The 27,552-nt window shown below is 36.1% G+C and overlaps 6 protein-coding genes across 9 annotated transcripts; 5 read left to right on the top strand and 1 right to left on the bottom strand.

Annotated features, from left to right (window-relative positions):
* Positions 1-55: 55 nt before the first annotated feature.
* Positions 56-9,003, top strand: LOC137820129 (UTP--glucose-1-phosphate uridylyltransferase-like). The gene is made up of 19 exons (XM_068623969.1): positions 56-854; positions 934-1,022; positions 1,128-1,218; positions 1,729-1,789; positions 1,988-2,065; positions 2,138-2,188; positions 2,271-2,323; positions 3,938-4,010; positions 4,226-4,283; positions 4,406-4,452; positions 4,544-4,588; positions 5,011-5,043; positions 5,224-5,261; positions 5,344-5,419; positions 6,453-6,536; positions 6,638-6,736; positions 6,814-6,918; positions 8,067-8,138; positions 8,519-9,003. The coding sequence occupies exons 1-19, from the start codon at positions 223-225 to the stop codon at positions 8,543-8,545; spliced, it is 1,812 nt and encodes a 603-aa protein (XP_068480070.1). The 5' UTR covers positions 56-222; the 3' UTR covers positions 8,546-9,003.
* A 1,266-nt stretch (positions 9,004-10,269) lies between these two features.
* Positions 10,270-11,237, top strand: LOC137822276 (protein MAIN-LIKE 1-like). Its single transcript, XM_068627164.1, has 2 exons — positions 10,270-10,503; positions 10,578-11,237. Exons 1-2 carry the CDS (start codon positions 10,270-10,272, stop codon positions 11,235-11,237), a joined length of 894 nt encoding a protein of 297 aa, XP_068483265.1.
* Positions 11,238-11,254: 17 nt separating this feature from the next.
* LOC137821338 (uncharacterized) lies at positions 11,255-12,128 on the top strand. Its single transcript, XM_068625886.1, has 2 exons — positions 11,255-11,807; positions 11,880-12,128. The coding sequence occupies exons 1-2, from the start codon at positions 11,271-11,273 to the stop codon at positions 12,045-12,047; spliced, it is 705 nt and encodes a 234-aa protein (XP_068481987.1). The 5' UTR covers positions 11,255-11,270; the 3' UTR covers positions 12,048-12,128.
* Positions 12,129-12,341: 213 nt separating this feature from the next.
* Positions 12,342-16,105, bottom strand: LOC137822858 (protein FAR1-RELATED SEQUENCE 6-like). Of its 2 annotated transcripts, XM_068627872.1 has the most exons (4): positions 15,335-16,105; positions 13,076-15,232; positions 12,809-13,000; positions 12,342-12,736 (listed from the first exon to the last, which is right to left on the bottom strand). In XM_068627872.1, the coding sequence occupies exons 1-4, from the start codon at positions 15,485-15,487 to the stop codon at positions 12,590-12,592; spliced, it is 2,649 nt and encodes an 882-aa protein (XP_068483973.1). In that variant the 5' UTR covers positions 15,488-16,105; the 3' UTR covers positions 12,342-12,589. The 2 variants fall into 2 exon arrangements, with proteins under 2 accessions (XP_068483973.1, XP_068483972.1); XM_068627871.1 differs by having other exon boundaries at positions 12,809-15,232.
* Positions 16,106-16,116: 11 nt separating this feature from the next.
* On the top strand, positions 16,117-17,448 carry LOC137822861 (large ribosomal subunit protein uL3c). Its single transcript, XM_068627874.1, has 2 exons — positions 16,117-16,774; positions 17,026-17,448. Exons 1-2 carry the CDS (start codon positions 16,261-16,263, stop codon positions 17,313-17,315), a joined length of 804 nt encoding a protein of 267 aa, XP_068483975.1. The 5' UTR covers positions 16,117-16,260; the 3' UTR covers positions 17,316-17,448.
* Positions 17,449-18,212: 764 nt separating this feature from the next.
* LOC137822860 (cytoplasmic tRNA 2-thiolation protein 1) lies at positions 18,213-20,407 on the top strand. Of its 3 annotated transcripts, none has more exons than XR_011083011.1 (7): positions 18,213-18,871; positions 18,953-19,045; positions 19,124-19,164; positions 19,259-19,325; positions 19,412-19,523; positions 19,607-19,946; positions 20,180-20,407. XR_011083011.1 is itself a non-coding variant. In XM_068627873.1 (6 exons), the coding sequence occupies exons 1-6, from the start codon at positions 18,279-18,281 to the stop codon at positions 19,763-19,765; spliced, it is 1,065 nt and encodes a 354-aa protein (XP_068483974.1). In that variant the 5' UTR covers positions 18,213-18,278; the 3' UTR covers positions 19,766-20,084. The 3 variants fall into 3 exon arrangements, 1 of the variants encoding a protein (XP_068483974.1); XR_011083010.1 differs by having other exon boundaries at positions 20,174-20,407; XM_068627873.1 differs by lacking the exon at positions 20,180-20,407 and having other exon boundaries at positions 19,607-20,084.
* Positions 20,408-27,552: the final 7,145 nt, after the last annotated feature.

Here is a 27,552-nt window from a genome sequence, read left to right as displayed (position 1 = left end):
AATTTATTTGTGAATATGATATTCATAAATAATGTTTTATGATTTTAAACTATCTGTGTGTTAATAAGAGTACGATGAGATAATAAACCTGTGAGTGGAATGTCCAAATTTCAAATATTGGAATACCAAATTTAAGAACAGAATGGTCTTATAGTAGTAAGAAAGGAAAGAGAAATCGAAAAACCCTAGTGGAGTGAGGGAGAGAATCGAAGGAGGAAGATCATGACGATTCATTCGATAGTGATACAGAAGCTGCTGAGCACGAATGCGCAAGTGGGTCGACGAGTTGCTGCTCACCATTTCAAGGGCTACACCTATGGCTTCCGCAACAAGATGGCCATCATCGACTCCGACAAAACCCTCATTTGCATGCGCAGCGCATTCAATTTCGTCGCCTCCCTCGCCCGCCACAACGCCCGCTTCATGTTCATCAACACCAACCCTCTCTTCGACGACATCTTCAACCTCATGACCAAGAAGGTTGGCTCCTACTCCATCTCCACCAGCTCCCTCTGGCGCACCGGCGGCTTCCTCACCAACAGTTACAGCCCCAAGAAGTTCCGCTCCCGCAACAAGAAACTCGTCTTCGGCCCCACCCAGCCCCCCGATTGCATCGTCATTGTCGACACCGACCGCAAGTCTTCCGTCATCAACGAGGCTTTCAAGCTTCAAATTCCCGTTGTTGCATTGGTCGACTCCGCCATGCCCCTCGATGTCTACAGCCGCATTGCTTATCCTGTTCCCGCCAACGATTCTGTTCAATTCGTTTATCTGTTCTGTAATTTGATTACCAAAACACTGCTTCATGAGAAGAGCAAGTCTGCTGCTGCCGCTAATCTCAACATTGATTTTCGGTATCACGCCTTATCTCATTCTCTTTCCCATTTCATTTTCTCTGCTGTATTTACTCAATTCTTCTCCAATGAATTAAAGAGATGAAGCTCCGCGCAAGGGCAAGAGCGATTTGGATAAGGTCGGCATAACCGTAGTTCCCTATTCTAGTTTAGCTCCTTCATCCGAAGGTAAACTAAACAGTAGTTGCAAAACGAACTTAATTGCTTTCTTTTTTTTTCTCTTCCTATCGCTTTTTACAAAGTTTACCTGAGCAATTTTCACATTCAAAGCAGATACAGAGGAAACTAAGAAGCTTTTGGACAAACTTGTTGTTTTGAAGTTTAATGGTGCCCAAGGAGGAAATATGGGCTTTGAGGGTCCCAAGTAAGCCACTTACCCAACACCTCGCTTTAATCTCCATCTAATTTGGATTTGATGTAGCCTCCTTTATTTAATGTATGTTTTACATAAAAAAGGCTTGTTTAATTTGAGCAATATGTTTCTATATATAATTTCCTAGTTGAAGGCAGACATCTCTTTGTCAAGTCTGAATTGGACCTTTTGTTTTGGAGGGGGTTCACACTTTTTTACTCCATATTTGTTCTATATGCATTTCCCCTCCTGTTTGTGTTGTTGCTGTTTTCTAAATTCTACCCCTTTTTGTTCTCTTCTACTTGTAATAATCAAAATATTATGAAAAAATTTAGTACTTTTTACTTATTTTTGTTTGTTTAGGTATGCATAAGTAAGGCATGTCTGTCTATTTATGCGCATCCAGTGTTTAGAGTAATTTTATTTTTTTGCACTTGTACTCCCCATCCATGTGTTATTCTAAACTTTACACTTCATGAATTATTTAATTTACACTGACATAATGTTTTGACTCTCATGTAGATCTGCAATTAATATTAGTGATGGACAGACATTTCTGGACTTGATCATTAACCAGATTGAGGTGAGACATTTATACATAATGTATGAGTTCATGATAATCATATTTTCTTACATTACTGTACTCCTATGCAAATCATTGGTGTATTTCCTTGTTTTTTTTATGAATGATCCAGATTGTGCACATACCTTACCCAGTATCTTCAGAACTTGTGTTCCCCTACTATATGGTTGCCATTGACTGGTTTTCTTTGGTTCTTAGATGCTCAACTCCAAGTATGGATGCAGGGTTCCGTTGCTTCTTTTCAACAAAAATGACATTCATGATAGTTCTCTAAAGGTGAAATGCCATATCAATTATGTAATTGTTGACCTCAGCTTATGTTGTAATCTTCAGCTTCATCTTCCTTAGGTTTTGGAGAAGTATTCAAAATCAAGTGTTCAAGTGCAGACATTGAAGCAGGTTTGCGTTTGTTTCATTTCAGATGAAATGATATTGATTTGTGAGTTCTCATGATCAATACATTATAGTATATATTTCGTAGGGTGAAGGTGGAGAATTGAAATTATCGAAGGAAGATTCCAGTGAGGCGGAAGTGTATGTCATCCTTCAAACAAATATCTCTCTATTAAATTCAATCCTAAACTTGCTTTTTATTTGCATGTTTATTGAGTAATACATCTTGATTTTGCTCTGATTGATGGTTTTGTTATTATGTTATGGACATTTTAAAATACTTTTATTTGTGTTACCCCTGATGTATGCTAGACGTTATAGAAGTAATTTAGGTGTGTGGAAACAATGCATAGAGTCATTGGATTAACTATTTCTGTTTAACTCAATAACTTTTTGTATTATTGTGAGGCAGGCAAGGTTGCATCCATAATTGTTTTTATACTGCGCAATTGATCTAGAAATACTGATAAGCTATGAATTGGCTATAGTTCTACATAAAGTGTTTTAATTGACATTTCAATTTGGTTTGACATGAAAATATAATAAAATAAAGGGTGACTTGGGGCACAAAACTCTCACTTAGTGGGGTTTAGGGAGAGTAGATATATGCAGCCTTTCCACTGCAGGCTGAGAGGTTTTTTCTCGGATTTCAACCTGTGACCTAGGTCACTGTTTGGATCCAGTTGCAAGGTATGGGACTTGAGTCCCACATAAAAGTATGGGATTCTAATGTGTGGTCTATAACTTATAAGGTCTTGTACTCTCCAACAACAAATAACTTTTGGTGGTGTAGTTCTCTCCCTCCTCCCTAGGTTCTTATCAGTCATACTGGCATGTAAAGTCAGTGCATGAAAAAAAATGTATATTCAAATTTCTTTATTATTCCATGATATATTCACATTCATCAGTTCAAAACTTTTAATGGTATGCTGATGACATGACGAGTGACCATTTTTAATGGATCTAGGAAAACCCTACACTAACTTAGGAAACATATTTTAAGCTTAATTCAATTCTACAAAACTGACTTGTAAAGGAAGATTTGCATCCACTTATATACTATAATTTGACAATCTTTTTAGTCAATATGGGATTTCCTACACTCCCAAAACATGGATTTCCTAGAATAAAACTTTAAAGATGACAAATAGTTATTGTTTATTGGATTGCAAATAAGCTATTGGACTTAATAAAGTACTTCTCATTTACTTTGTAAGCTGATTGGTTTTCTGTCACATCAGAATTAGTTAATGCTGTTTGGGTTCTGCCACTTCGGCATAGTTAGTTCATGTTTTGTAAGCTGTTTGGCTTCTGCCACTTCAGCAAGTTAGTTAGACTCTCTTGTACTCTTCTCTGTAAGTATATAAACTGATCTCAAATCTTGTGAGATCAGAATATGAAAAACAAAGTTGTCCGAAATTCTCTCTCTTTTAGCTTCTAGGTTTTCTACAGGAAAACCTAGAAACGATAATGTCTAAGTATCATGTTACTTTGAAATACCAATAGTTTTATACTTTACCGTTGTAAAAAGTTAACAGTAAATATTTAGTAGCTGTAAATTAAGAGATGTCAAATAATTTATCAGCAACTAAGGTACAAAATTTTCTGTGTGGTCAACATATAATTACCAGTAAATAAAAAACAGACAGAATATATATTTCAACCTATTGAATTGTGTAGTCCATTTCTTGCAAATTGGCTTTCATGATAAATACTTCATCATTTTAAACTAACTTGTTAATTCTACATGCAAAGGCATCCATTGGATGATGTTGATGTGTTGCATTCACTCATGACTGGTGGAACCCTTGATTCATTATTGTCACAGGTATGAACTTTTTATGCGGTTGAGCACTCCTTCTACCTAAACTGTTGTCCTGTTACGTTAAAATCTATCTAGATCTGTATGAGACTTAAAGCTGAATTTTACAACTGTAACAATACAAGGCTATAATTAAATATTTCATATATTTTCATGTGTGGGGAGGGGATGTGCATAATTTTGTGTGCAGTTTTTACTAAATTATTCATATTATTTTCCAGGGTAAAGAGTATATCCTAGTGTTGAAGTCAGACAATGTGGCAACAATTGTTGATACTAGTATCCTTCATACGGTTTTTATCATTGATGACAGCATTTTTTGAAGCCATTACTTGTTACTTCCTAACCTAGCTTTGAGATTAACATATTTTTTATTTTTATCAACCTTGACTGTCTTGTAGATATACTAAATCATTTGATGATAAATGATATTGAATATTGCATGGAGGTAAGCAGAATTATTTGTATCCAACATAAAGTGCTACCACTTCTCTCAAGGAATATGAGTTATCTGCTTCATTTTCTTTCCTTTTTTCCAGGTGACACCAAACCATAACTTATTCTTAACCGCAATGAAAGTTAAGGTATACTTTCATTTGCTTTACTTCTAATTCCCTTTAGTCTCTAATATTTGTCAGACTTGGAATTGGTAGTACTTGATCAACTGGCATATTTGTGCAAGTTTTACCATGTGCCACTGCCATTATATATGGGCATATATTGCATATTAAGATATACGGCAAAAACATCTGCCCTGCTAATAAGTGGAGTTTGTTGGAAGTTGAAATTTTCATTATCATTGGAGATAACGTAGGGAAAAACATTATTACAGTTTGACGTGCATTAGTAGCTCTTGAGGATAAGTGCTCAAGACCTATTAACTCTTATTAAATGCTGATAAGGTAACGGGGGAAATTTGGTTGCTAATAACCTGTTAAAGTGGTTCTATGACTTATATAACATGAACAGCTTTGGCTAAACATTATATATTTGGTAACCTGTGCAGCTTCGTGAGATTGCTCGAAACCAAGATAAAAATGTAAGTTATAATTTCTATTTTATTTTATTTTCATAACTTTTACATGCATTTGTAATTTTGTTTTCATTTTAAGTAATAGTTTGAGGTTTTATTGTGAATTTCTGGCAAGGCTTACGAGAATATTACTACACTCTGTTTCTTTTCTAATTTAGTTTATTTTTCCTGATTGGTGTGTTGAAGTTGAAGAACAATTTCAAACTCATTGATACAACAAATATGTGAGTGAAATGCTTGTTTTTCTTAAATAATGTATTAAAATTTACCAAAAGTGCTAAATTCTTTGAGTTGTACTTCCAATAGGTGGGTAAGCTTAAGAGCCATCAAGAGATTTGTTGATGCTGATGAACTAAAGCAGAAGAAGCCCTCAGTTTTGAAGGTATGATTTCCCAGCTGTTGTTAGGTCATTTTTCTATTGATAACTTACGTAAGAATGAATTGAATGTGTTACTACCACCAAGAAAATATCAATTTTCTACGGGATACAGCAACCAGATCAACTATACATGTACATGCATAGTTCTTTATGGCTTCTCTAGTGCTTTTGTGCTCGTGCCTCTACTTTTTATTTTCGCTTATGCATAAAATAGGATCATACCTAACTTTGAGGCAGCCTTAATTGCAGACCCTGAGTTTTGAACAATTTATTTACAGCCAAACATATCAATCATGATTCAGATGTATGTTATAGTATGATTTTAGAACGAACATGTAGTTAAAATATTGTGGGATGTTATGAATTATTATCTAAGCTTTAATGGAAATGCCATTCCTTAAAAGGGTAGAATATTTCCCCCTATATTTGATTAAAGAAATCTCCCCGTTGATATAGCAATCATGGATAAGAAAGAAGCCAAAATTTGTTTGAGCAACTCATTTTTTTTATTTGGGTAAAAGAAATTTCTTAGTCTCATTTTTTTAATCTTTTTGAATTATCTTTTTCTAAGATTTCTTATCCTCCAGTCATTTTGTAGTTATGTTTCTTTCACTCACTAATTTTTCCAACCAATTCCATAACAGCTAAGAGTGACAAAACAATCTATTTATTAAGCTTCCATTTGGTCCATCTGCAAGTAAATACATTAATGTCTCACATCAGCTTTTGGACCCTGGTCCACATTATCAATCTTGGACTGCATGTTCATATTATATGCCTTCTAAAGGTCCAGCCATGCAAGTTCAATTGCTTGTTAATAGGATTTTCATGACTTACATATAATATTGTGATTACATGTATTAAGCACCACCGGTGTTATAAATACTTTAATTAGATCAAATTAAATATTAAGTTGTGTGACAATGGCCTCTGGCTTCTTGAAATGAGAGAGGGAAAGCAAGAAGAAACATTGACTGGTTTTTCCTGCTAAATATGAAGTTTCTGATTGCTGTTTTTAATGTATTTTCTTCGGCAGTTCTTTGATAATGTAATTGGTGTCTCTGTGCCTGAGTCTCGGTTTCTTCCATTGGATGCAACGTCAGATCTATTTCTTCTTCAGGTGACACTGACTTCGATGTATATATGCAAATAATGTTACTGAAAACATACTTTGTTTTCATGCATGACTGACTCCCTTTCACCAATTATGTATTTTTGCAGTCAGATCTATACACTTGTAGAGAAGGTGTTTTAACTCGCAATCCAGCCAGAACTAACCAGTTAAATCCCATCATAGACTTGGGACCTGAATTTGAAAAGGTGAAATTTTAGTTTTTTCTTGTCTCTTGTCTTATCTTCTGCATATTTATTACCTTATGTATGTGTTTTATTCTCAGGTTGGTGACTTCCAAAGTCGTTTCAAATCCATTCCAAGTATCATTGAGCTGGATAGTTTGAGGGTGAGAGGTGATGTGTGGTTTGGAGCTGATATTACTTTGAAGGTACAATTGATGTTCCTCTTCCTCTTGATCGTATCATGTTGAATACTTGCTATTTTGTTCTTTTCTGTATATGAGGGATTTTTGTCACAAGTTATAGGAGCCTTCATATTCCAATTGATTTTAATCTACCCAATTTATAGCAAGTGTTCAACTCTACTAAAGATTTACGTGAAGCTCTAAAGTCACTAGAACATGGATTGCTGGATATGTCCAAAGAGGCCCAATAAAGCCCCTAGCATGTCCTTAATATGGTCCTACCTACGTACCACTAAGTAAAATGGGGTTGAGAGACCAGGACGGAAATAAGACATTCACTTGCAGAACCCACATATAGTGGTGTAAAGATTTAAAGAATTAATCTCTTCCCATAAGAGTTGAGGCAGTCATATAGCCTCTCTCCCAAACGTAACAGAGGTTTTTTGGAAGATGGTGTGCAGTGTGGGGGCTGGTAGAGTGGGGCTCCGATAATAAAAGAAGATAATTTAGCGTTTTCAGAAGATAGTAGAGGGTATATTATGTGTGAAGTTAAAACAGAAATATCAGAAGATAATTCTGGTCTCGTGGTCAAACACCATATTTCTGTTAAAAGATTAAGCTATGAAATATATGTTAATATCAACACATCCGCTCATGCAAGAATGCACTGGACTTGAAGATGTAGAGGCTCTTATGCAATGTCAAGGCCCATAAACTGTTGGATGAAGGCCAACAGTTGGTTTTGTATTTCTAACACTCATTATCCTATATCAACTATGGAAAATCTCTGGGTAATCCGGAAAAGAGATAAATCACTTTTTATTTTTAATTTAAAGTGATAAATCTCTGGATATCAGTAGACAATGGACAGTACCATGTTAAGTCATCTTATTAAAATAATTGGAGGGTTCTTTTCTCTTTTACAATTTTTCTTGTTAGACTCTTAAGGTTTCTGCTTATTAGAAACTTGGGTAAATTTTTTGCTTTTGATATGGTATAGAAAATTGAAATAAGGTGAAGTGATAGTATAATACAAATTTCTTTATAACTTATTGTAAGCATTCAAATTCAGTGAACTTCGATTCATATAATTTGTTGTCTGAACTGCTGCATGAGAAACTTATTTGTTATGATTTTCTTGTATTTATCTGATTATTAACACTGATTTTCAGGGGCAAGTGACTATTGCTGCAAAACCTGGCTTGAAATTGGAAATTCCAGATGGGGTGACGATTGAGAACAAGGTATAATACTAACTTTGGTATGGGCTTTTTGGGAGTCTTTTTATTACAAAATTTCACCTGATCATGGGTTTTATTTTCCCTATTCTGTTGGGGTTTGAGGGGTTGTAGGTGGGATGTTAGTTGGAAGAAGTTTTGTTGGAACTGGTATAATGGGGATTCATAGCGTTTTTTTACCTTTTGTCATCGTTGGTTGGATAAGCCTGACTGACTCGCAAGCCTAAGCAGTATTGAGGCGGGTCATATTTTGTGGAGACTGATGCCTTCCAGCATCCTGACACAGCAAGATGATTATGCATGATTCTCTAGAATTCAATCCATAATTATTAGTATAATTGGATATTATGGTGTTTTCCTGATAGGCACATTTTGCTTCTTTACAGGAGATCAACGACCCTGCAGATATCTAAGGATGAATGAACGGTTTGTGGAAGTTGTTGGAATTTCGTTCTGATGACTGCTGAACTTTAATTTGGAGTGGTATACAATTTAGTTTGTCTATTAGCAGCCACCAACCAGCCATCTTTTAGGTTTTTATTTGCAGAGAACTAAAAGCTGCAGAAGAACACAGTTCCTTACACTTTTTCTCTTTCAAGCGGCATGATGATGGTGATATAATTTGCACATCTATGTATTCATTCGATAACTTTTAGGGCAAGGCTTGTTAGCACAGTCACAGCTGAGGGCAGAACATGAAATAGGAATGGTTTCAGTTTTGCTGGTCTTTTTCTTTGATACTATTAGAATCACACCAATTATTTACTGCACCAATGACTTGGAGCATACAGAGCAGACATTTTTGTCCTCCTATAACCTACTCCAAAAATTCTTGTCTTTAATAAAAACAGATTTTTTACTAGATTGAAAATCTTGTTGTCATTTTTGCGTAGTAGTATTTGTAAGGGATACAAGTTGTAATATTTAATGTTAAAGTCATAAAGACTTGATAAAAAAAATAGCTAGAACTTTACTCTTACCAGACTGATTTAAATAACATGATGGTGGATAACAGTCTTCCTCATGCAAAACTGATTTTTTAGGTCCCCGTCGATTTTAATTGAATTGACTTGAGTTTATTTAAATTGTCTTTTTTAAAATTATTTATTAATTAAAATGTCACATAATTTTTATCTCTAGATAATTGTTTTGTGAAGGATACATATTAAATTCCATGCAATAACATTTTTATAATTACCCTAAATAAAAATATATAACAGTTAATTAAATTAAATTTGTAATTTATTTATTATTCTTACTTAGAATATTTTTTTACAGCAATACTTAGAAAATGTTAAATTAATTTACCAAAAAGTGAAAAGAAAAATGCGTATTGAATTCAATCCATCTTGAGTAGATTTTATTTGAAAAGTAAAATAAAAAGTTGACTGTTCCGGAATAAAAAATTGAAGTGATAGATATAGGGCACATTCTCCCTGCACCCAATGTTTTGTGACTGGCACCCAATCAGATTTGTGAAAAGACCATATTATCCTTAATGAAATTAAAAACACTTAAATTATGATCTGCACCCAATGCCTCCACCCAACAATAGGGTTCTTCTTCTTCTTCTTCTTCTTCTTCTTCACCGTGAAGCAGCAGCAGCCACCGTGAAGCAGCAGCAGCCACCGTGAAGTTGCAGGGAGACACCGTGAGCCACCGTGAGCAGAGTTGGTTTGCTTCGTCGTGAGTGCTTCATCGTCAAAGAAGTTGAGGTACCGTTCATGGTTTTTTCTTCGTAGAGTAGTACATTCTGGATAATTTTATCCGCAGATCACCATTTGCTTCCGGATAATTCTATCCGTAGACCACCATTTGGTTCTGGATAAATTTATCCGCACAAGAATATTGGCATCCGGATTTTTTCATCCGGACTTGAATAATGGCTTATGGATATTTTTATCCGTAGTGCAAGAATTGGTTCCGGATTTTTTTGTTCGTAATTCAAAAGTGGGTTCCGGATATTTTAATCCATAAGCTACGTTTGATTTGCGGATATTTTTATCCGGATTGTTGTTATTGGTCTGCGGATATTAATATCCGTATTAGTGTGAAATTTTTCACAAGTGTTTTAAACTATATGTGTTATAATTTTGTTATATATGTTGGATTGAATGTTACTTTTATGAAATGTAAGATGGTGCGGACTAGAGGTGGAGGAAGTTCTAATTTGGATCGTGTGCGTCCAACTGCATCGATTAGAAGAAAACGGGGTGGGTCTAGTACTTCAATTCCAAATGAAGAGTTTGAAGATTATATTGAACAAGAAGAAGTTGAAGTTGATGATGAAGGCTATCCAGGAGGGCCATTGGATAAGTCCTTACTTGTTAATTATGAACATCATGTAGCCAAACAGTTGTGGAATGGTTTGGTAAGTAATGAAAAATAAATTTTTGTATTTGTTATGTATTCCTGATTATTGATGATATATGTTGATTATTGTAGGATCGTGGTGAGCTGAAGGTCGTTTCACATGGGAGGAAGATAAATAAGTTAGGAGCACCTCATGAGCGCATAGAAGCTGCTGTAGAATTGTCTGGCTTAGGTGGTCTGCTTCATGCTAGTTATGAGAGTCTAGACCGAGGACTGCTGTGTGCTTTTGTAGAGAGGTGGCATGCAGAGACAAACAGTTTTCATTTACCGGTTAGGGAGATGACCATCACTCTTGATGATGTGTCAAATTTGTTACATTTACCCATTGTCGGTCAGTTTTACACACAGGAAACCTTAGATTCTGATTCGGCGACTGATTTATTGGTAGAAGCCCTCCGTGTTGACCATGCACTTGCATCTGAAGAAACAAGACACTGTCGGGGAGCTCATGTGCGCCTTAGCTGGTTAAGAGAAGTGTATCAAGATGCATGCTCAAGGAGGCAGTGGACTGTGGCTGCCAGAGCATACTTACTTCACCTTGTCGGTTGCACTATTTTTGCGGACAAGAGTGCTACATCAGTAAGTGTGTTTTATCTTGGATTTTTTGTTGATTTGAGGCTTACCGGGGGATATTCTTGGGCAGCAGCTGCCCTAACTCACATGTATGAACAGCTAGGAGATTGTAGTTATGCAAACACAAAGCAACTAGCTGGTTATGCAACATTGTTGTAGGGGTGGATTTATGAGCATTTCCCGTCTATAGGGATGAGACGTATGCAAGCATTGTATTATGAAGATCAACCTCGGTGCAGGCTGTATGATGCTGGAAAAGGTACTTTAATTGTTGTTGTACGATCACAGTTGGATACATTGACACCAGCTTCCATTCGGTTTTGTCCATATAACGAGCACAGGGAAGAACGTCCATTCGAGTGGATTTCCTTATTCTGTGGTTATTTGAGGCTTGGAAATTGGACACAGCTGCACATGTCAGAACGTGTTCTGCATCAGTATGGCTATACACAGATCATCCCTCGCAACCCATCTGTAATTGGACATGGTCATCCGGATACAAATGAAATGGACCGTCGATGGTTACATTTCAATGATTATGTCATACATGACTATGCCATAGCACGTCATCCTGACGCTTGCGTTCAAGAGTACATGGGTTGGTTTAGATCTGTATCACATCCATATGTGATTAATACAGATGAGGATGACCGTCCTGTACCGGTACCTTCAGATGCACGTCATCACGAAGCAGTGCCAAGTCATCATGAGGAGTCACATCCTGCTCTGGTATGCTTCTAACCTTGTTAAGATATTAATTTCTATTGTTTTTTTCTAATAGTATGTCATTCATGCTTGTAGGGTATTTGTCGTAGAATTACAGAGACATTGCAGCCATTACTTGATCATGGCGATGTCGTGGAGGGCAGCCCTGTTTGGGAAGGCATACAAGCAGCCATTACGTTAGCACGAGGAGCGACTGATGAAAGAGCTGTTTATGTCAGGAGACATGCACGTAGGAATGATTGATTAGGATTTCTCAATATGTCAGATGTATTACGATTTCTTTTTATGTAATATTTTGATCCATGACAATGTATCTGAACCTTAATTATATGTTTCAATATGATCCTCATCGGTTCTTGCTTCACGTTACTTTTATTTTATATGTTTCAATATGATCCTTATATGTTTCAATATGATCATTAGTACAGAAATCACTGGCTTACGCATATATTTATCCGTAGGCAAAAGTATGACTTACGGATATTTTTATCCGTAGGCATAACTGTGACTTCCGGATTTTTTTATCCGTAGGCATAACAGTGACTTCCGGATTTTTTTATCCGTAGGCAAAAGTGTGACTTACGGATATGTTTATCCGTAGGCATAGCAGACTCTTCCGGTTATTTTTATCCATAGGCAAAAGTGTGACTTACGAATATTTTTATCCGTAGACAAATATTTTTATCCGTATTCACAAACTTCAGTGAATTCAACATTGTGTGTAGGACAACTGCAAATGTACTAAACATCCATAAATCTAAATTATGCTATTACAAATGTTATAATTACAAATATCGTCTAATGGACATTAGTTGGGTATAAACTTGTATCCGGCTAGTGTAGTATGTTGACCAAGTTTGGGCCGTCGGATAACGATGTGATGCCCACAATATATCCGTAGGTGGAATTGGACAACCATCTTTGAGCTTGACCTATAAAGGTAATAAATATAAGGTACACAAATCTTGATTTAGCACATCAATCTTGATTGGTTTAGTTTATACCTGGACAAAATGATTTCCGTGGACATGTCCAATTGCAATGATTCGGTGTTGACGGAAGTTACTTGGTGCTTGGGTTCTTAAAGGAAAAATACTCAATGATTGTAACATGGACAAAGAAACAAGAATGACATTATACCGATTTGCAATAACATATCCCATGTCTGGAATTGTCATCCACTTATTTGTTCCTGCCTGCAAGTACAATTGACAAACAAAGTTAAATAAAGAAATGCAATGTAAAAATGAAATGGTTTTAGTGGTTGGTACCATAGACATGTGTTCCACTAGAAGTGACTTCTTCAAGTATTCATATCTATCATCACCAAAGAGTTGAACATATTCTTGTCTCCATTCACTTAGTTCTTTTAACAAATTCATTCGAACAACAGCCCATGACTCCTCTCCCATTCCCAATTGGGCAGCAACAGCACGGTAGCCACAATGGCCATCAGCCCTAACGTCAACAACATCAACAATATATGGATGATACCCTACAGGGAACTGATCAAGGAAAGGAATACATTTTGCTGGTACAATTTCTGGTAAGCTTTCTTCATTAGATTTTTTGCTTGCACAACTATCATGTTGTGAGTGTAAGAAATCCACATGTTCAAAATAAGAAGGGATTCGCTTAGTTGATCTCATGAATTTGGTAGGACGAGACATCTTTACAGCACCTTTTGTTTTCACCTTATGATCTGGTGCGTAAATAGATGTTTTCCCTGGAAAGGCAATATCCTGCAATTTACTCTTGATGTTAACCTTACCTGCAACATCCAACTCTTTAAACCGCTTCGCGATGACCTCAAACTCTTTATCAATTGACAACTCAGATGAAGATTGTTCAGTAGCAATGTCTTCAAAACTTAAACGAGTCCACATCACATGTACTGATTTAAGTGGTATGCTACCAACACCAAATGAAGCCAATTGACACGCACAAGGAAGACCATGAGTACATGTAAGACTACATCCACACCTACTTTTATCAAACCCCACTGATTTAACCCTATCAAGTTCTTCTGAAATAAGGTTCAAAGCATATTTAGACACAAAACCTAACAATTTTTTGTAAGCTGTAACCTTGAACCGATGTCCAACCACATGCAAACTCTTTTGGAATGAATCTTTGATTGCATTATGTTGTAAAATAATCATCTTATTGATGGAATCCCAGCAGAAACATAAATCCCCCATCGAATTCTGAAGAACTCTCTTTAGGCTCCAGTGTGCCGCCTCAACTCTGTTACTTGTTGTGTTTCCTAAGTGCATCACCTTATCTATCCATGCCTTGACAAATTTTTCTTTATGTGGACGTAACCATGTATCCATCACATAATCAACAAATATAGGCCATGGAGAACAGACAACTCGAAGAGCATTGACACGATCTTCAAAGGCCTCAACAATATCACAATCCACAACAGATCCCCACACTTCCATTACTTGATCCCATGCCTCTCTTGGATGCACCAACATTTTACATTTTGCTTTCACATTTTTATCAATGTGAAACCGACATAGCAAATTATAAGCTTCGGGAAACACCATTCTAATTGCATTCATTAAGGCAACATCTCTATCACATACCACCACCCTAAGGCATGAATCAACTCTTAAAAACAACCCTTTAAGTCTGTCAAGGGCCCAAAAAAAATTATTTTCCTTTTCTGCTGCTAGTAAACAAAATGCAACGGAGAAAGTCAAACCTGTAGACGTAATCCCAACAACCTCAAGTAACGACATCCTATACTTGTTCGTCTTGTACGTACTATCCATTAATATGACAATGTTAAATGAGTTCACCAATTTTACTGAATCTGGGTGTGTCCAAAATATATCTTGCACAATATTAAAGACCTCATCGCACCTACACCAATGCACGTACCTGTCTCGCTCTAGTAACAACATCAGTTGTTGCATTTCTGTTCTGTGACCTCGTTGTGATCTTCGGTGAACAGTGATTGCATTATAAACCTGCTTAATCGTTGTCACATTCTTCTCATTTCTCTCTTTCATGGTTAGTAAAATATTTCTTGGCTTCACCGCAGTTTTACTCATATCCTCAACCATAACCTTTTCCTCTATACTTAACCTTCCAGCATAGGGATGACCCACCATTGTCTCTGCCAAGTCATGATTGTGAGAACCACAAATTAATTCAACCTTCCACCCTTGACCACCTTTGACTGGTTTGCCTCGCAATCTGAAAGGACACTCACACTTCCTACTTCCAGTTTGACTGACATCTACTTCTTTTTTATACCGTCTGTATTTACCTCCTCTCTCACAACCTAACAATACATAGGTCATCCTTCCTCGTTGGCCCGTCCATGTATCTGACCTTAATATAACAATGACAAACCCATAACTATAGCCAACACTTCTCGCCCAATCTAACAGCTCATCTCGATCACGAAATACCTACAATAACATTCTTAAAAATTTAAAAGAACATCTTGATCATCATGCCAAATTTAAAAATAATTCATATAAAAAACATTCACAACCCAACATTGACCATACCTCATTTGTAGAAAATGCCTCACTACATTCATGTGCCCTGTGTTCATTATCTAATGCGTTATAACTTGTTGACTGCTCCAGATCAACATCATCTAATCCATCCCACACATCAATCTCCCCTAAAACTCCCATGTATGACTCTGTTGTATCCATTCGGTTGCTGAAAAAAATGAACACTTCACTTCCGGATAAATTAATCCATAACCAAAAAAATATCAACAGTTAACTTCTGGATATATATATCCGTAAGGCAATATTTTGAACTACGGATATTTACATCCGTAAGACAATATTATGAACAACGGATATTTGCATCCGTAAGGCAAATACTAGTTCCGGATATTTTCATTCGTAAGGCAAATATGAACTACGGATATCAGCGTCCGTAGGCAAATCCTAGTTCCGGATATTATTATCCGTATACAAAATTTTGACTTCCGGATATTAATATCCGTAGGCAGAAAATTTGAATTTCGGATTCCGATATCCGGGACCAGCTGAGCTCGAGAAAATAACCAAAGACGAACGAAAATGGATTACTTACCTCATTAACTTGCCAAACGAAGCTTACACTCAACTTAGCAACAATGAACGAAGCACAACCTTCTCTTTTGCAGCTCAAACCAAAGCTTCACACATTCATGAACTTCTTCCTCACCATTCAATGTTTTCATAAATGAAGAAGACAAGGGCATTTTTGGATCTTAAAAAATGTGTCGGGTGCCAATCACAATTGATCGGGTGCAGGAAGCAATTGCCTAGATATGTTTTTGAATAAAAAATTCACATGGGCCGGGCTTGAGTACTAAATGGAACGGGTCTATCGAGAGAGAGAGAGGGAGAGGATAAGAGTTTGAGCTTAATTCCAGTGTGGTTCTCTAACTGTGAATCTGTGACGCTCAGTCAGATAAGGAAGCAGAGCAGGCATGTCAATCTTGTCCATTCCGTCGCCGATATATGGTTCTACTCATTCCTCCCTCTCAATTTCTCGGCTGCCGTCTTCTTTAACGGCTCAGCCACTGCAAGTGAGAAGAAGAGCAAAAGGGAAAGGTGTGGTGGTAATGAGTATGGAGGCAGGTATCGGAGTCATGGCCACCAAATTGGGTATGATGAGCTTCTTCCAACCCGACGGTGTGGTCGTTCCTGTCACTGTCGTTGGCTTCAAAGAAGGGAACATTGTCACACAGATCAAAACTGAGGCTACCGATGGCTACAGCGCCGTCCAGGTTGGTTACCGAAGGATCAGAGACCGCAAATTGACCAAACCCGAAATGGGTCATCTCGAGAAGGTTGGTGCCATTCCCATGCGTCATCTTCAGGAGTTCCGTCTTCAAACCGTTGATCAATTCGACCTTAACCAACGCCTCATTTTCGATGAACTTTTCAAGGAGGGTGATCTTGTTGATGTCTCTGGCACCACCATTGGCAAGGGTTTCCAAGGTCATCTCTCTTCAACTACTTTCATCTCTGCCTTTTTCAACTGTTTAGGGCGTCCTTATGAATTTTTCCAATTCAAATTCTTGCCAATTTACTTCATCTTACTGAATACATATACTATAAGTTTCATACCGGAAAAATTATGTAATTGAATGACTTCTGTTATTAGGGGTTAAGAAGCTCTCTTTTTTATCCCTTTTGTATATTGAACTTGAATTCCCTCTTGCTCATATGAACATTGAAACATTTGACAGGTGGAATCAAGCGTCACCACTTCAAAAGGGGTCCAATGAGCCATGGTTCGAAGAGTCATAGACAACTGGGATCAATTGGTGCTGGAACCACACCCGGTCGTGTGTACAAGGGAAAGAAGATGCCCGGAAGGATGGGAGGAACCAAGAGGAAGATAAGAAAGCTTAAGATTGTCAAAATTGATAAAGATCTTAACGTGGTAATGATCAAAGGTGCTCTCCCTGGTAAGCCTGGAAATCTTCTACGGATAACTCCAGCCAAGATTGTGGGCGAGAACATCCCAAAGAATTAGCACATCTTTCCTTTCATTAACTTGTCTGTAATTGTTGCATTCCTGTGTTAGCCCTTAGGTGCTACTTTATGTATACCTACTACTATTGCTCTTTTTTTTTTACTCCATTGAATTATAGAGCACCTTACGAGTATCGGTTCCGTTTCTTCTTTCCAAATGAAATCACTTGATTAGTAGATTTATGTAATACTATATGCAGTTGATGCAATATGTAATGTCACACTCGCACACCGCTGTTATATTCTTATCAATTATCTAACAGAATATGGGAAGAGGAGCTTCCGGGGTGATCTGAATCTCAAGGGAATATAAAAAATATAGAGAAATTAAACCACAACTTCATTGATTTAGCCTGTCTTTGGGTTGTCTTCACTCTATTTTATTCATTCTACTTTACCAACATGTTTTAGATTGATTGAAAGGAAGGAACTTGAATTCTTTAAGCATGATTTTTTGGGCAATATTTTAAGGAAGGAAAGACTCCCTTAGTACTTGATTATATGTTCAGGGATTGGCCTTTCACCTACCAAATAAATTCTCTTTTAGGAGCTTTTGCCCTATGCATGATGATTAGATTTTTCAAATTTTATATTTTACCTAGTACCTCAAAATATATTATTTTTTAATTTCCATTCAAATCAAATATTAAATATATTCATTTATTTAATTTATTGTTTGGATAAAGAAAAAGATAGTAAAAATTGAAGAGGAACGAAGAAAAGGTTGTTAAAAAATTTATAAAATGATTAAATTGTCTTTATTATTAGAAATTAATTTTGATTAAATATTAAACTATAGTTTTTTAATATTTTTATGATTATTACATTATATAACCTAACATAATTAATTATGTTATGTTTAATTATTAAAAATATATTTGGTAGGGGAAGTTGAGGAAAAGAATAAAAGTTTGAAAGTTGAATAAATAAAGCGAGGAGAAGTGTAAACCCTAGTTTAGGTTGAATGGAAGGAGAAGGAGAAAGAGAAAGGAAAAGAGGAGGGCGTGTGTGTTGCGTTTGCAATGAGGCAAGAGCTTCCGTGAAGAGGCCCAAAACCTTACAGCACATGTGCAGGGAATGCTTCTTCCATGCTTTCGAATCTGAGATCCATCACCTCATCCTTAACAACTCCCTTTTCAGCCCCGGTGAGCGCGTCGCCATCGGTGCTTCTGGCGGCAAGGATTCCACCGTCCTTGCCTACGTCCTCTCCAAACTCAACCGCCTTCACAATTACGGCCTCCATCTCTTCCTCTTGTCCGTCGACGAGGGAATCACCGGCTACCGCGATGACTCTCTCCAGACCGTTCATCGGAACCACCTTCAGTACCAACTCCCTCTCCAAGTTGTTTCCTACAAGGACTTGTACGGATGGACCATGGACCAAATCGTTGACGTTATTGGCTTCAAAAACAACTGCACTTTCTGTGGCGTCTTCCGTCGCCAGGCTCTTGATCGAGGAGCTGCTCTCTTGAAGGTGGACAAACTCGTGACTGGCCACAACGCCGATGACATTGCCGAGACCGTTCTCCTCAATCTCTTGAGGGGAGATGTTGCCAGGTTCCTTCTCTCTCTCTTTTCTTCCCCTCCCTCTCTTACCCTGCTTCTTTTTCATTTCTTTCTTTCTTTCTTTCTTCGTAGATTGAGTAGGTGTACTTCTATTACCACCGGTGAAGATGGTCCAATTCCCAGATGCAAGCCTTTCAAGTATACGTACGAGAAGGAGATTGTTATATATCCTTCCACACCCTTCCCCAATTCAATTTTAATTTCCATTCATTTTCTGTTTTGCTTCCTTGACTAATTCCCTACGTATGCATATTTCAACCGGCTTGACTACTTTTCCACCGAATGTAATCTCTATTTTCCTATAATCTGCATACTCATGTATTTAATCTTTATTTTCCCATCAAACGGCTTAGTAAAACATTCTGATTACAATTGCAGGCATCTATTCTCCAAATGCATATCGAGGTTTTGCTCGCGAGTTCATCAAGGATTTGGAAAGAATCAGGTAAGTTGCTGCTTTACTTATGCCACCTCCTATTCTTGCACTTACGGACAAGTTTGTGGTGGGTTTATGTTTAACGTGAAATGCAGACCTAGAGCCATTCTTGACATCATCAAATCGGGGGAGAATTTCAGGATTTCTACTACTACCAAAATGCCCGAACAGGGAACATGCCAACGGTGTGGTTATATTTCTAGTCAGGTATTGTCCTGCGTGAACACGAAATACGAAACCATACAATATAATGCCTCGTTTCAGTAAACAAATATGTGCTTTATGTGCAGAAATGGTGTAAAGCTTGTGTTCTGCTTGATGGATTGAACAGAGGTTTGCCAAAACTAGGGATTGGTCGAAGTCGTGGCAGTGTTGGCTCTGAGAACGGAAATGGAAGTAAAGTAGAAAAGAGCATCCAGGGAAAACAGTGTGGAACTCTAGACTTCTGATTTGTACTTGTGCTTAATCAAACGTAGGTGTAGTAACCATCTATAAGAGAATTCAATTCAATGGCAGTTATTGACTGTGGAATTATCTATCTACTTGGGGACCTCCAAACTACAGTTCCTGGATTAGTTCCCTTGACAAGATAAACAGACTCAGCAAGATCTCCGGCAATGAATATGAAAGGTATGGTGGAGAGAACATGTTGAGAGTTGTATACAAATATTTAATAACCTTAGATTTATTAACTAAATACTGAATACTTATGATTTATTTTTTATAAGCTTTATAATCATTTCATATTAACATTATTTTACACATTAACTTTGAAGAGTGTCTTTCTTGGTTCTGCATGTCTCTTTCATTTTGCAAATGTTGAAACCATCACACACAACTGTCATCTTTCGCCGCAGCTACAGCCCACTCTCCCGCCATCACCTGAATGTCGGGTTTGAGATCCAAACTTTTATCAGGGTTTTACTTTTTATACCTTTATAATACCCCTTGTGTCTCTTTAATTTGAAATAGTAGCTTCACCTCTTTTGTAAACGCCTTGCTCCGTGCTGGTTGCTTCATGAATGTTTTCTTAATTCCCAAAATGTAAGTTAACATTCTTGGCTATTCATTCATTTGATGCATTTGGTCAATGGTATGTTGGGTCAAAGAGTCGATGATTATTAGTTCAATTAGCGTTTTAAAAAAGTATATAATATATGTTAACATAATTTGATAAATCTTACTAAATTTAAATTTTTTTATTGCAAAATACTAAGTGAAATAATAAGTTAAAAAGATGCAATTCTATAGTTTAAATTTTAAACAATATCATAGTAAAATAATATTTAAAATAAAATCATAATACTAACACAAATTTATATATATTATTGACCTTTATGTTAAAATAATTAGATTAAATAAATTGGGTTGATCGGGTTTTTATTTGTTCATTCAAATCGAATCAATCTGAATTGATTGTATTTTTTGTTTAAACATCTAGATTCGATTTACTCGTTAAATCTCGATCGAGTTTGTTCAATTTTTACACCAAATTTTAGCAGAAATCAATTTAACGTTATACCATGATTTAATTATAGCATATAAAATCCCATACAGAATTGGGTTTCTTATAATCCATTATTGATATCAACCGCATAACTACCCTAACTTCAACTCACCAAATTATAACCCTCAAAATGCAATTTCTTCCTGCACATTTGTGGTGTTGATTAGCACCCAACGAACATTCTAAAACCCTACATGAAAAGGCGTGTAGGGTGTGCTACAAAGAACTTTAATAGGGTGTGCTACAAAGAACTTTAATTTGACTTTGGTGATGGTTTGAGCTAGTGTGGTGTTCGAGGGACGTTTTCAGGTTAAGGTGTTATGCATTTTGCATATATGTATCTAGAATGGTGAGGTATATTTCCAAATTTGGTAATGTGGAAGTGTATTTTTTGTATTATGGATTTTTTTATCCGAAAGTTAAGTGATGTTTCTTTTTTCAGCCTTGCCAATGGATTTAGAGGACTCATTCATGGGAATTTCAGGAGAGATTGATGTGTGAGATGAATTAGATGATGTTGACTTGGAGCACTCAATAAGTTATAACACGTTAGACAATGAATATAAGGCACATCAGTGTAGTGAGACATCTACTACAAATGAGGTATGATAAATGTTAGGCTTCTGAATGTTATTTTTATGAATGATTTTAAAATTTGGCATATGTTGGTCATGATGAACGGTTAGAGTGGGCTATGAGTGTTGGCTATAGTTATGGATTTGTTATTGTTATATTGAGGTTGGATACATGGACGAGGCAACGAGAAAGGATGACCTACGTATTATTAGGTTGTGAGAGAGGAGGTAAATACAAACGGTATAAAAAAATGTAGATATTAGTCGAACGAGAAGTAGGAAGTGTGAATGTCCTTTTAGATTACGAGACAAACCAGTGAAAGGTGGTCAAGGGTGGATGATTAAATTAATTTGTGGTTCTCACAATCATGATTTGGCAGAGACAATGGTGGTCATTCGTATGCTAAAAGGTTAAGTGTAGAAGAAAAAGTTATGGTTGAGAATATGACTAAAACTTTAGTGAAGTCAAGAAATATTTTACTAACCATGAAAAAGATAAATCAGAATAATGTGACGACGATAAAAACAAGTTTACAATGCAATGAGTGTTCACTGAAGATCACAACGAGGTCACAAAACAAAAATGCAACAATTCATGTTGTTACTAGAGCGAGACATGTACGTGCATTGGTGTAGGTGCGAAGAGGTGTCGAATGTTGTGCAAGATATATTTTGAACACACCCAGAATCAGTAAAGCTAGTGAACTCGCTTAATATTGTCATATTAATGGATACTACATACAAAACAAACAAGTATAGGATGTCGTTACTTGAGGTGGTTGGGATTACATCAACTGGTCTGACTTTTTTCAGTTACATTTTGTTTACTAGCAGCAGAAAAGGAAATAATTTTTTGTGGGCCCTTGACAAACTTAAAAGGTTGTTTTCCAGAGTGGATTCATACCTTAGGATGGTGGTATGAAATAGAGATATTGCTTTAATGAATGCAATTAGAATCGTGTTTCACGAAGCTTATAATTTGCTTTGTGTACGAAGACGCATGCTCAAGGATGCAGGGGACTGTCGCTGCCAGAGTTTACTTACTTCACCTTGTCGGTTGCACTAGCTTCGCCAACAAGAGTGCTACATCAATTAGTGTGTTTTATCTTGAGTTTTTTTGTTGATTTGAGGCTAACCGGTGGATGTTCTTGGGCAACAGCTGCATTAACTCACATGTATGAGCAATTAGAAGACTGTAGTTATGCAAACACTAAGCAACTAGCTGATTATGCGACATTGTTGCAGGGTGGATTTATGAGCACATCCCATTTATAGGGATGAGACGTATGCAAGTACTGTATTTTGAAGACCAACCTCGGTGTAGGATACATTGACACCAACTTCCATTCGGTTTTGTCCATACAATGAGCATCGGGAAGAACATCCATTCGAGTGCATTTCCTTATTCTCTGGTTATTTGAGGCTTGGAAATTGGACACAATTGCACATGCTAGAACGCGTGCTGGGTCAGTATAGATATACACAGATCATCCCTCGCAACCCATCTGTACTTAGACATAGTGATCCGGATACAAATGAAATGGACCGTCAATGGTTACATTTCAATGATTATGTCATAGCACCTTATCCTAGCGCTTGCGTTGAAGAGTACATGTCTTGGTTTAGATCTGTATTACATCCATATGTGATTAATACGGATGACGATGAGCGTCCTGTACTGGTACCCTTAGATACACGTGGCCACGGAGCAGTGCCAACTCATCTTGTAGACTCACATCCTGCTTTGGTATGCTTGTAACATTATTAATTTGTGTTATCTTTTTCTAATACTATCACATTCATGCTTGTAGGGTATTTGTCGTAGAATTACACAACCATTACTTAATCATGGTGATGTCATGGAGGGCAACCTTGTTTGAAAAGGCATATAAGTAGTCATTATGTTAGCACGATGAGCGACTGATGATAGAGTTGTATATGTCAAAAAACATTCACGTAAGAATGATTGACAATGTATTAGGATTCCTTTTTATGTAATATTTTTATCCATAACGATGTATTTCAACCTTATCTTTATTGAATGTGGATTTTAGTATTGTTATTTACAATGGTTTGGGATATTCAGTTATGAACACTTAAAAAACCATGTTAATAATTGGCTTCGGCAAGACACTTCCAGATATTGCCATCGGTAGGCACCTCCATGACTTCCGGATATGATCATCTGTAGAGACTTTCATAAGTTTCGGATAAGGTCATCCGTAGGCACTGTCATGACTTCTGGTTACGCTCATCTGTAGACACCTTCATGAGTTCCAGATATTCCTATTCGCATGCACCTGATTCAATACCGGATTTTGGCATCCGTACATAGCAATATCCTTTCCGGATATTCTCATCCGTAGATAGCATTTCATGTACTGGATATTCTCATCCACAGGCACGTTAATTGATTCCAGATTATGGCTTCCATAATTGTATACGATAATTCCATAAGTGATTAAATACATTATGAATGTAGTCAATACATTGATTCAAATACGATACACATCCCTATACATAAACATTAAGTATCTATTATAAATGTTATGATTACAAATATCGTCTAATGGACATTAGTTGTGTATAAACTTGTATCTGGCTAGTGTAGTATGTTAACTAAGATTGGGCCGTAGGATAACCATGGCTAGCAGAAACATAAATCCCCCATCGAATTCTGAAGAACTCTCTTTAGGCTCCAGTGTGTCGTCTCAACTCTATTACTTGTTGTGTTTTCCAAGTGCATGACTTTATCCGTCCATGCCTTCACAAATTTTTCTTTTTGTGGACGTAACCATGTAGCCATCACATAATCAACAAATATAGGCCAGGGAGTACAGACAACTGAAGAGCATTGACACCATCTTCAAAGGCCTCAACAATATCACAATCCACAACAGATCCCCACGTACTTGTTCTTCTTGTACATAGTATCTATTAATATGACAATATTAAACGAGTTCACTAGCTTTACTAAATCTGAGAGTCCAAAATATATTTTGCACAACATTCGACACCTCATCACACCTACATTAATTCACGTATTATGTCTCGCTCCAGTAACAACATGAATTGTTGCATTTCTGTTCTGTGACCTCGTTGTGATCTTCGGTGAACAATCATTGCATTATAAACTTGTTTTATCGTCGTCACATTCTTCTCATTTCTCTCTTTCATGGTTAGTAAAATATTTCTTGGCTTCATAGAAGTTTTAGGCATATTCTCAACCATAACATTTTCCTCTACACTTAACCTTCCAGCATACGAATGACCCACCATTGTCTCTTCCAAATCATGATTGTGAGAACCACAAATTAATTCAACCATCCATCATTGCCTCGTGTCCTGTAAGGAAACTCACACTTCCTACTTCCCGTTTGACTGATATCTACATCTTTTTTATACCGTTTGTATTTACCTCCTCTCTCATAACCTAACAATACGTAGGTCATCCTTCCTCATTGCCTCGTCCATGTATCCAATCTTAATATAACAATAATAAATCCATAATTATAGCCAACGCTTCTCGTCCACTCTAACCACTTATCTCGATCACGAAATACCTACAATAACATATGCCAAGTTTTAAAATCATTCATAAAAAAAACATTCACAACCCTAACATTGACCGTACCTCATTTGTAGTAAATGGCTCACTACACTCATGTGCCCTATGTTCATTATCTAACATGTTATAGTTTATTGACTGTTCCATATCAACATGATCTAATCCATCTCACACATCAATCTCCCCTACAATTCTCATGTATGAGTCTGATGTATCCATTAGGATGTTGAAAAAAAATAACACTTAGCTTCCGGATAAATAAATCCATAAGGCAAAAAAAATCATTTTGCATCCAGAATGCATAACCTAATTCCGGTTAATCGTATCCTTAAGCCATTTTTCACCTACGGACCTTGGTGTTTGGAAGCTACAAAAGCAAATGTTGATATTACGGATTTCTATATCTGAAATTTGTTATAACTGCTTTCGGACACCTACATCCATAATGCAAAAACCAGGCTTCTAGATGACGATATCTGGAACCACCTCAGTTCGAATGAAAAGCGAAAAACGACTTCAAATGTGTTCTTACCTCATTTCCTTAGCAACCGCACCTTAGAGTGAAACGTCCATCCACAACCCCACTAAAACCACCTCTTCTGCAGCTCAAAGCATCACCAACAGAAAATCAAGTTCCTCTATACCTCTCCATTCACTATTTTTCAAAGTGAAGAAGAGAAAGATACAATGAGATTTTAAAAAATTCGTCATGTGCCAATCAAAATTGATCGAGTGCAGGAAGCAATTGCCTTATATAGGTTTAAGTCTAATGGGTTGGGTTGCAGGTTTTTCTTCATGCACCCCAATAATTCCTAAATGCATCTTATAATTTTAAAATGACTCTTTTACCCTTATAAATATGATTTCCAGCTGCCAGTTCTTGAAATGTTCCAAAACAATTTTTCTTTTAGAATTTTCACATTATTTTCATAATAACATTTTTCGAACAAAGTTTTCGTAACAGAATTTTTGGAACAAACTTTGAAAAACACAAAATAATACATTCCAAAAGACACTGAACAAATTTTATAACACCTGAGATACTTTCTACAACGTGTTTAGTAGAACAAGCTTTATGAAATAAATTTTCTAGAAGATATATATGAAATGCATTCCAGTGAAAATTGATTTCCAAAACAAGATTTTTAGAACATATATGTGATACCTTATAGAACAAGTTTTTCAGAATAAACTTTACAGCACATCCATCGTGTTACTCTATCTCCCTCTTCCTCTCAAAGATTGCAGTTAAGAACATAAGTGTATTTGTAGGTTCAACGGGATGACAGCCACAACACTATGACGTGGCGCAACAGTAGAGTTAAGTTTTACTTTTAAGCACAAATTAAATTTAAACCTATTTAATCCAACACAATCATAGTTTAATTTGTCGTCAACCTAAAAATGTTATAAAAAATTAGGCCTTATCTTCTTTTCTACTCATTATCAATATAATATAAAGAGTCTGACATACATAAGGTAGTAAAGTACAAACAGACGGCACATGAACACTACCACAATATAATCTTTAAAATATAGAATACATAAACATAAATTTATATATTATATAATTATAAATTATATAAATTGTCTTTAAATATAAAATACATAAACACAAATTGTCGATAAAGATTTATGTGCATATGTTTTAATTTTTTTACAAATAGAAAGATATTTTTCATAACTGGTTCAAAAGAGTTGTTTCTTTTTTTTTAATTATACTAAAAATTTATATAATAAGTTTGAGTTTTTATAAAATTAATGTATTTTTAATTTTTAAAATTGTGTTAAAATTGTCAGAAAATCAACAAATATTTTTTGAATTGAACATTTGACTAATATGTGTCCTACGAGTGTCGGTATCTGATATGTGTATCTGACACGGACACGTTATTTAAGAGAAGTATCCGAACCTCACAGGTTGATGCTAAAACTTAAAACATTGATAAAGTTATTTTACTTTAAAAAGTTTTAAAACTTAAAATTATAAATCAACCAAATGGCCATATGTTTTTTGGTTTTAATTTTGTCTACTTCCCAAATGAAAGATAAGTCTAGCATATTTACTTGACACAAACTTGATACATTGTCTTTTAGTTAAAATTACAATTTTTTTCATATTTCTAAAAATTAAATGATCAAACGGAATAAAATATAAAAATTAAAAGTTATCTAGATAATTTAGCTTACAAAAATAAAACTTAGATTTAGATATGTTTTGTTGAAATTATTTATTTGAGATTTGCTTGTTACTTTCCAAAATGTCTGCTTAGGATAATTTAAATTCCAAAAGATGTAGGTTGATTCTCCCTGCACTACATCAATTTAGATCTGCACCCAACACACTTACATAAAATGTTCATTTTATTCTTAATGATTTAAATTTTTGCCTTCCGGATATTCATATCCATAAGTCAAATTACAAAGTTCTGGATATACAAATCTGGAACTAATATGTCACTTTCGGATTTTACTATCCAAAAGCTTATGTAGACAACATAAATGACCTTCCGAGTGTCAAAATCTGTAAGCAAACATAAATGAGTTTTGGATCTCAATCCTCAATACCATTTACAACACACCATT

This window comes from Phaseolus vulgaris, chromosome 9, assembly GCF_000499845.2.
Source record: "Phaseolus vulgaris cultivar G19833 chromosome 9, P. vulgaris v2.0, whole genome shotgun sequence".
NCBI classification, from domain to species: domain Eukaryota; kingdom Viridiplantae; phylum Streptophyta; class Magnoliopsida; order Fabales; family Fabaceae; genus Phaseolus; species Phaseolus vulgaris.
Note: the sequence above shows the minus strand (reverse complement) of the source record. Positions and strands in the feature narration are given on the sequence as shown.

What these genes read in the sequence shown, in the direction of transcription:
- LOC137822858 (XM_068627871.1), bottom strand. Translation starts at nt 15,487, where the DNA reads ATGGATACAACAGAGTCATACATGGGAGTTTTAGGGGAGATTGATGTG. An exon ending in AGGCATTTTCTACAAATGAG is followed by an intron (nt 15,233 to 15,334) that starts GTATGGTCAATG and finishes ATGTTATTGTAG; the next exon opens with GTATTTCGTGATCGAGATGA. An exon ending in ACGGAAATCATTTTGTCCAG is followed by an intron (nt 12,737 to 12,808) that starts GTATAAACTAAA and finishes TTACCTTTATAG; the next exon opens with GTCAAGCTCAAAGATGGTTG.
- LOC137822276 (XM_068627164.1), top strand. Translation starts at nt 10,270, where the DNA reads ATGGTGCGGACTAGAGGTGGAGGAAGTTCTAATTTGGATCGTGTGCGT. An exon ending in AACAGTTGTGGAATGGTTTG is followed by an intron (nt 10,504 to 10,577) that starts GTAAGTAATGAA and finishes TGATTATTGTAG; the next exon opens with GATCGTGGTGAGCTGAAGGT.
- LOC137822861 (XM_068627874.1), top strand. Translation starts at nt 16,261, where the DNA reads ATGTCAATCTTGTCCATTCCGTCGCCGATATATGGTTCTACTCATTCC. An exon ending in CATTGGCAAGGGTTTCCAAG is followed by an intron (nt 16,775 to 17,025) that starts GTCATCTCTCTT and finishes AACATTTGACAG; the next exon opens with GTGGAATCAAGCGTCACCAC.
- LOC137820129 (XM_068623969.1), top strand. Translation starts at nt 223, where the DNA reads ATGACGATTCATTCGATAGTGATACAGAAGCTGCTGAGCACGAATGCG. An exon ending in AGAAGCCCTCAGTTTTGAAG is followed by an intron (nt 5,420 to 6,452) that starts GTATGATTTCCC and finishes TTTCTTCGGCAG; the next exon opens with TTCTTTGATAATGTAATTGG. An exon ending in TGGGACCTGAATTTGAAAAG is followed by an intron (nt 6,737 to 6,813) that starts GTGAAATTTTAG and finishes TTTTATTCTCAG; the next exon opens with GTTGGTGACTTCCAAAGTCG.
- LOC137821338 (XM_068625886.1), top strand. Translation starts at nt 11,271, where the DNA reads ATGAGACGTATGCAAGCATTGTATTATGAAGATCAACCTCGGTGCAGG. An exon ending in AGGAGTCACATCCTGCTCTG is followed by an intron (nt 11,808 to 11,879) that starts GTATGCTTCTAA and finishes TCATGCTTGTAG; the next exon opens with GGTATTTGTCGTAGAATTAC.
- LOC137822860 (XM_068627873.1), top strand. Translation starts at nt 18,279, where the DNA reads ATGGAAGGAGAAGGAGAAAGAGAAAGGAAAAGAGGAGGGCGTGTGTGT. An exon ending in TGACTACTTTTCCACCGAAT is followed by an intron (nt 19,165 to 19,258) that starts GTAATCTCTATT and finishes TTACAATTGCAG; the next exon opens with GCATCTATTCTCCAAATGCA. An exon ending in AAGGATTTGGAAAGAATCAG is followed by an intron (nt 19,326 to 19,411) that starts GTAAGTTGCTGC and finishes CGTGAAATGCAG; the next exon opens with ACCTAGAGCCATTCTTGACA.